The 8673-nt window shown below is 38.8% G+C and overlaps 1 protein-coding gene across 1 annotated transcript; it reads right to left on the bottom strand.

The window, feature by feature from the left end:
- Positions 1 to 1661: 1661 nt before the first annotated feature.
- LOC128621413 (MAP kinase-interacting serine/threonine-protein kinase 2-like) lies at positions 1662 to 7280 on the bottom strand. The gene is made up of 9 exons (XM_053647161.1): positions 7199 to 7280; positions 6762 to 6859; positions 6059 to 6138; positions 5506 to 5579; positions 5318 to 5422; positions 3920 to 3975; positions 3138 to 3233; positions 2344 to 2538; positions 1662 to 2146 (listed from the first exon to the last, which is right to left on the bottom strand). The coding sequence occupies exons 1-9, from the start codon at positions 7278 to 7280 to the stop codon at positions 1880 to 1882; spliced, it is 1053 nt and encodes a 350-aa protein (XP_053503136.1). The 3' UTR covers positions 1662 to 1879.
- Between the last annotated feature and the right edge of the window lie 1393 nt (positions 7281 to 8673).

The following is an 8673-nucleotide window of genomic DNA, read 5'->3' as shown; positions in this document are numbered from 1 at the left end:
AACACTAGAGAGAGGGGGGGAAACCCCCAGACATAACTAAATGGGGGAGGGGGGGGAGCCTGTGAATTTGTCAAAAATATCCAAATTAAAAGGGCAAAAATAGTGCAAATTAAAAAAAAATTAAATTTAAACACATAAAATGGTCTCTGCTCTACCCAACTAAAAGTTAGAAAGTTTAGAGCACAGGATGAAAAAAGTATACATGCACAAATAATTGCTGTTTGATTCAATAATATTCCAGGAATTTAGTTCTTCTTCCCCTTTAGAGGAATCCTGACTCAGCAATAAAGTACATGGCAGTATATCTGATGTAAAAATATCACTTTTTTCCCCCCCTTCCTTAATATTAAATATAGTGTTTTTAAAAAGAAAGAAAAAAAAAAAAAAAAAAAAAAAAAGAAGTGTCCTAATTACACCAGGAGACAAGCAGATCTTATTTTTCAGGGATTAACAGTAACTCAGATAAAACGCCCATCATAGTGCTGTGTGTGTGTGTGTGTGTGTGTGTGTGTGTGTGTGTGTGTGTGTGTGTGTGTGTGTGTGTGTGTGTGTGTGAAGGCTAACCGAATCTTCAGAGCATTTCATCATGAAGCATTATTATTGCACATTTCTGCAGTCCCACTTACAAAGTCCATGCTTCTGGGGCAGTTTGAGGTTTCTGTACTTTCCTATAGTGCCAAGTTTGTACAGAATCCTGCAGCAATGCATTCGATTCTGCTAAACACACCGGCGTGGCTCATCACCTCATGAAGAGATGTTGGGTGCCTCCTCAGACCATGAGCAGAGGGCTGAGGAGGTGACGGCTGCTCTCCCTGCGCCGCTGAGCCAGCCGCGATCCGGAGAGGCGAGACAGAGACGGCGAGCTCGGAGATGTAGAGCGGAGCAGGAAGGAACGGACACCAGACGAGTTTCTCTCCTTCTCCTCCAACTCCCCCTTCACTTCCTGCTGCTCCAGCTGACGGTTCACGGCCACCACCTGAGCGGCAAAGAACGTAAGGTCCTGGACGCTCGACCTCCTGAGAGAGGAAAGTAGACAAAATAAGATACAAGCACACAAATATTTCTTTAAAACATTTTAGCCAAGGTCACGGGTATCCTTCATCAAAAAGCTGTGACGTAAAAGAAACCAGTAAAGCCAAAAAGGCTTTCAGTTAAATGGCTAAGGTATTAGGAATGCTAGTTACAGTGTGCATGTAATGGTGGTGCTATGAATCCCGGTTAAAACAGAAAGCCTCTGTTGTACTGTAGGTTCTTCACAGAACCTCGAGTGGACCTAGAAGTGAACCCTGAGGACCTCCCATAGTGAGTTCCTGTGAAAATTAGTTATTCATTAGTAGAAAATGACCCTTATAATAAAATAAATAAATAAATAAATATTGGGACATGAGCTCACCTTGAACGTAGCATGGGTGTTGAGTTTTGAGAACGCTAGCAGCAAGAAAAGAAAGAAAGACAGGCAATTAGATCCAAAAATAGATGAATGTTGATTTTGATTTCTACCATGCTACATTTTAGATGCATGAATATTTAAATGAAATTATTAATATAAATAAGACTAAGTCATAGTTTCCCTATAAGCCTTAGGAAAACTCAAAATGTTGAGACCTCAAAAGGAGCCTGTGTACATCCTGTGTACAAAAACACAAAACCTGTCTATGGAGCTATTTAACTGCCAATTAACACAAAGCATTTGAATCTGTAGCTAGCTAGATAACAAGCTACTGTAATGTTAAACACAGACTAATTGCATCTAGCTGCCATTTTACTGTGTTTAATAAAAGCTAACCATTACAGCCATCTTTGATGACTTCTAGGCTCCAGATAAATCTCAGTAGCTAGAAAGCGAGACTGCTTTGAAATTAGCATACCGATGGCATCTTCAACCTGACAAATAAGCTAATACGCTGGGCAGTGGGCAAAGTTTCCAGCTCCACAGCATATACTTGAAGTAAATGATAGAGTCATGGTGGAATAGTCGTACCCCCTGTACCCATGGGTGTTGCAGGACCTGGTCCGCGCTGAGCCGCTGTTTAGCATCGCGCACTAACAGTTTGGAAACGAGATCTTTGGCCTCGGAAGAGACGTGAGCCCAGTCCTTCTCAGGAAACTCATACTTTCCTTCCTGAATGCTCTCGAACAGCATGCTCTGGGTGGATTTAAAAATATATTTTATATATATATATATATATATACACACAAATGTGTTTTATTAAGTAAATAGATTATATAGGTAAATAATCTCAGTCATTGATTAGTTTTACTATAACAGCATGACACCGCCTTATACATCACCGTATACGTCATTGATGATATAATCTACAGTATGTGTACGATTTTACTCACCTGGCAGTCGTGGCATGGCTCCCCCTGATCCCAGCCACACCCGGTCCCGCAGTGACCCGTGAACGGAGGAGATCCACTGAGCAGGATGTAGAGGACGACGCCAAGACTCCAGAGATCACAACGTTTATCATACACGCCGACCTCCTCGTTAAATGCCTCCACCACCTCAGGGGCCATGTACTCCGCCGAGCCACACTGAAATACAATTTCTAAATTATAAATATTATATGATCAGATTGCTATAAAATAAAATCTATTGTGGGATTTTGGGCCTTTGTTTTTTTTTTTTTTTTGTTTTTTTTTACATCCATGCAGCATTAAACAAAAATAAAAGGAACGCAAAGAACTTTTATAATTTGAAACTGACTGTACATGGTCACTTATTTGTCATAGATCTGTTTATGCTGTATATATTGTAGGAAGTTGATGCTGACTTCCAGTAGTAGTGGGTTTTTTTTTTTTTTTTTTTTTACTGCATGAGAAATAAATGTACAGTGGATATAAAAAGTCTACACACCCCTATGTGTAAATGGAAGGTTTTTGTGACCTAAATAAAAACGACAAAAAAAAACACAACCAAGATAAATCAAGTCAGAAATTTTTCCACCTTCACAATGTATAACCATTAAGTGAAAAAAACCCCAATTATTCTGATTAATCCCAAATAAAGACGGGCCGTTTTGGAAGGATTTTCTAAGTGTCACAAAGAGCTTTTAAAGCATGCATGGTATGGATGGATCATGAAACAGCGAGAAGGCCATCAACAAGGGGAGAAAGTGGTGTGTGTGTGTTACCGGAGTGAGGAGCTGTGGACTGGAGATCAGGTTACAGTCGCTGCTCAGCTTCATCCCACTGCCCAGGTCAAAATCACAGATCTTCACTGGACACATCTGCAGAGAGACCCAAACCTCAGAGCTGTACACGGAGTCAGTAACAAACTAAATCAGTCCAGTCTTTAAAGGAAAAATCCATCCTGTATGCCCTGCTACTTAATCTTTCTAACCAACATGCTAAATGAAACATGATTTAAACTTGAACATGTTGCTCTATCTTCACTTTGATTAACATTTTCCCCACAATGACTAGTTTCTGGGTTTGACTTCCTGCTGATCATGTCACAGTGGGATTTAACAATTGCGTCATCTCTACCTAGAAAGCGATGCAGCAGCACTTTACTCCATTAGTCTTCAATCTTCATGCGAATACCACAGTCAACACCATCACACTCGCACACGTTGCATTCTGGGACTTTGAGTCCAACATTTGCACAAACGTCTCCAGCACTTCTACACTGGATTTCTCGTTAATACGAAGTTGTTGTTTGCCTGTTTGCTTTTAGAAACAAGCTGCAAAACCCGACTCGTGTTTTTGACTGATTAAATTTTCCTCCGATTAATCACCACTAACATCACAACCGCTAACTTTAAACAAGAATAACCAAAAAAAACAGCATTAACCAACAAATCAGCTAAACAAGTCACAAATATTTAATTAAAAATAAGAAACATATTTAATGTGTTTAAAAGCATTTCTTTTTACTTTGAGAGTGTGTGCGCGCATGCTAATACACACTCACCCGGTCACTGTGCTCACAGAGGATATTCTCTGGCTTTAGGTCTCTATGCGCCATTCCTACATCACAAGGTCACATGACTATTACCAACAAATAATTTATAACATCTTTCATACATTTCAAAAAGCAGAAAAGACACTTTCTTACAAGTCTAATCGATCAGTCATGATGTGCTCAGTGTCTCATGTTTGCTTCTTTAGCTTCGCATGGAACTACAAGGCTAATGTAGCTAACAATTAATTGAATATTAAAGCCACCAGTTTTGCAAAAAAGCACCCAAATCACTTCTAATCTCCACCTTCTCACTTTAGGCCACGCCTTCTTCCTGTGGACCGACACCAAACAGCTGAGGGAAGAAAGAGTGATTCAGCTCCAATATTTTGTTCCATGATTATTTTTGATCATGTTTACAGATAAGAGCATCGTACAGAGTCTGAAACCACATCAAGACGTCTGGGAGACACCGTACATCACGAAGCCAACAGAGGAGACGCCACAAGCATTTAGTGCTCCACACCAAACTGGTGGCTTTAAGACTCGATTAAATGTTCGCAACATTAATCATGTCAGCTCGTAACCGGTTCTAACTATAGTGTATGTGCAAATACAAAGCATGAAACAGGAAAAATAACACAAGAATTTAAATAAAGGAATAATAGAATAACATTTAATATTAAATGAAGTAAATAAAAGCAAATCTAGAATAAGTTACATTTAAAGTAACTAAAGTAAATTCATTTGTTTATTTTACTTGCACCATGACCCTGATCAGGATAAAATGGCTACTGAAAATAAACATTGTTAAATTAAAATAAATAAATAGATTAATAAAACCGCCATGCTCTAAAACAATATACAGCAAGGATGAGCAAATACTTGCTTTAAGGAAAATATTTTTTCCTCACTATATTTTATTTACTTCCATCTTATTCTTCAGGCCTTACGAACCCCCGCTACATTTATCCATTTCTAAACTTTAAGCTCCAGCGCGTGTCAGAAGTCAGGATCGGGGATGAATCAGTCTTTCAGATGAGGCGTTAAAGCGAGGTCCTGACTCTCTGTGGTCGTTAAAAATCCCAGGACACTTATTGTAAAAGATTAGGGGTATAACCCCGGTGTCATGGCGAAATTCCCCCATTGGCCCTTCTCTATCAAGGCCCCCTAATAATCCCAATCTCTGAACTGGCTACAACTCTCTCCTATACACTAATAGCTGGTGTGTGGTGGGCATTCTGGAGCACTATGGCTGCAGTCACATCATCCAGGTGAATGCTACACACTAGTGGTGGTTGAGGAGATAAACCTCCCCCCGTACTATGTAAAGTGCTTCGAGTGTCTAGAAAAGCGCTATATACATGTACCTGTAAATGGGTGTGATGTGAATCAGTGGTGCTGACTGACCTTTACTGTGCAGGAAGTGTAAAGCACTGGCGATGTCCTGCACCACAGCACTGACTTCCTGTTCACTAAAACGCTGCCTTCTGTGGATATGAGTCAACACTGAACCTACAAAAAACACAAATCGGGTCTGAATGTGAGCTCTGAAACAAAGATCCGTGTCAAAACGAGGACAAAGCAGACTGATGAACCTCCTCTGAGCTTCTCAAACACCAAGTAGAACCTGTCGTCTTCTTCAAAAAACTCCACCAGCTCCAGAATGTTTCTGCAGAAAAGAAGGAGTTTCACCAAGTCACAGCTGGCAGATGAGGAGCATTTCTTCTCGCTTGTGATTAATAGAAATTTATAAACAAAACAAAAAAAGACACAGTTTGTCACATTACTGAGAAACAATAATGCACCTGTCCTGAAGACATGGGAAAACAAAATCTTACTGCTTTACCTCAGACATTAGAGACTCCTTCCATGAATGCTAAATAAATGTCTCCTTACAGAAAACATCACCATAAACAATTACACGTGAACGAGCTGTTGCTATAGACACGATAATGCATCAGAACTAGCGGATTAATGTAAACCTGCAATACTGTCAGAGCTGCTGTACTGGAAAACAAATCAACATCAACTGACCAATCACAATCCAGAAGTCAAGAGCGCTGTAGAGTACAGCAAAATAAGAAATTAGGTTAGTAATTCTTTACAGGTAGAGTGAGTGAGTGATATGACTCTATAAGCTTGCCGTACCTGTGGCCTTGGCATTGATAGAGAATCTCCACTTCTCTAAAAACACGACTTCGGCTCAGTCCTGGCCTCTTCTCGATAATCTACAACACACACACACACACACACACACACACACGAGAACATCAACTGGCCTAATTTTTAAGAGCAAAGTAAGAGACCGTAATATTTTTTTACTCATTAAAAATGTCCATTTATTCAACTGAAGATAAACAACAAAACCACAAATACAAGACAACAAATTTTCCAGCGTGTTTAGGTCATTCCATGTGTACAGCTGAGTGCAAAAGTTTGCATCCCCCATAATTCCTGTATAAACAAAGATGCATGCTTAGCAATACACAGATAATTACTGTTTTTTTTGGCTGTTTTTTAAAAATATGATTCTTTTATTAGTAATGGCAAATAAAAGCACAGTATACACAGACAGAACGTATACCATGCAAAAATTATTTTTTAACCTCCCTACAGTTTATATTGATTACTGTACATGTTACATTAAAAACAAATGAATGAATAGAAAAGTAAATAATAAACGGTACACAATAATATTCTATCAGGGTACACACTTTTGCACTAGCTATTAAACTTAAATCCATTACCTTTACACCTTCTCCTAGATAATATATTTTCTTATATTTTTTAACCAATACATCCTAAAAACTTTTCCTCCTGGTCATCATCCATGTTCACACAGCAAGCTCACCTTCACTGCATACTCTCGCCTTGTACTCCGACTGACACACGTCTGCACGATGGCGTACGCTCCTTCTCCCAAAACCTCATCCTGGACTCTGTAAACATCTGAATACAACAGAGGGAAAACCATGAAGAGGATTCAGGTACACTGGAGCGTAACAGTTAATAAGTTTAACCAAAATACTAAAAATATTATAGTTATAACAAGCTGAATTTATTCACATCTCTTTATTGTTGCTCATTTGTATGACTCTAAATATGTTAGAAATAGATTAAAGGGGTGGATAGGAATTTCTAACACCCCCTGCTGCTTGCACGGCAAACTGTCTTGAAAACATGTCAGGGAGGGGCTTTCCTTGAACGGCTGAAATAAACAACCGGAGCTGTGTGCAGCATTGCTGCTCATCATCTGCTTTGTTAAAAAGTTTCAAAACCCCAGCTTACCTTCAAATCGCCTGCTGAAGCCTTCTGTTGCTCTGCATCTCTTTTTCTTCTTGTTTCTCCTCTTAAACTCGGGGAAGTCCATGAGCTCATGTGAACCGCCTAAAGAGCAGAGATCAGAAGCTTAGACACACTGCAACATTAAAAACTAAAGAATACCAAGTTGCAGGTTTATTAAAACATTTAACCAGAACATGTGTTTAAAATCAAACAGAAAACGACTTTTTTTTAAAAAGAAGAAAATTTAGAGCAGCTCATTGAGGAGGACAAGAGAAGAGAACTCATAACAGACCGTGAGTTGTCTTCACCCAGTGGATTGTAGTGGTACTGCAGTCTGCCTGCCATATAGATTTAAATTAAATCAATTTTAAATAAAAACATAACAGCCAACAATGATGGTATAATATTTGACATGTCAGAATGTAAATATTCTGAATATCTGCACATCAGGAATGCATTTTGAAGGAAACTAGTAAGCTGGGAAGTACAGAAACGCCAAGTGGGACACATGAAAATCTCAATTATGAGAATTAATCTCAATTAAAAGTATTTTCAATAAATTTAGTTACATTCAGGTTCAAACGCACAGCAACACCCAGATAATTTACCAATAACAGCACGAAAAGTGTTTATTCCTTAGAAAGTAAATTAGAAATGTTACCAATTACACCTAATTTCCTGTTCTGTGAATCTGAAACACACAAAGGTCAGTTTCTTAAATCTATTACCTACTAAATATTGCACAGTCTTACCCACTTATCATTTTTATGCATTAAACTCCATTTTCTAAACGTCTTTGCCCCAGTTTAATCCCGTTTAAGAGTTAATTGCTCTTTTCTCCCAGCAATCAAAGCACTAAGCAAAGAGGCCTGTCTCTGAATTTGTAACTTCCCCTCATAAAGTCCGGCCCATTCTCTGTCTTCTACCCAATCATATCAGGTGCTGGAAATGAGCATAATCTGATTGGACAGCGTAAACAATGGGGTGGAGTTTCCACCGATTATTCAAATATTCAACATCCTTTTCTGTTGTTGACCGTAAATTAGTTAAAATTGAATGTTTACTCGTCTCAGAAGCTGATTTCAGTTATTATTTTTTGGTATATGCAGCAAGTCATAGAAGTACAAGCATACTGCATCACATGTCTTTGTCAGGCTTTTTAAAAAATTGTTTACAATAAAACAAACAAGTTTCCTGCACAAAATATGATATAACAATAAAGTTTACATTGGCTTCATAAATGGATTAAAAACATAAGAAAGCAAAGCACACTTGATATGGATTCTTTGTTCTTCGTTTTCTAGAAGGAATGATAACGAGTCTTTATTGATCACATATACAATGAAATTCTTTTCTTCGCATACCCCAGCATGTTAGGAAGCTGGGGTCAGAGCACAGGGTCAGCCATGATACAGCGCCACTGGAGCAGAGAGGGTTAAGGGCCTTGCTCAAAGGCCCAACTGCAGCAGCTTTGCAGT

The sequence above is a fragment of the Ictalurus furcatus genome, chromosome 17 (genome assembly GCF_023375685.1).
Source record: "Ictalurus furcatus strain D&B chromosome 17, Billie_1.0, whole genome shotgun sequence".
In the NCBI taxonomy this organism is placed as follows: Eukaryota; Metazoa; Chordata; class Actinopteri; order Siluriformes; family Ictaluridae; genus Ictalurus; species Ictalurus furcatus.
The sequence above is the reverse complement of the archived record's forward strand: the minus strand, read 5'-3'. Positions and strand labels throughout refer to the sequence as shown.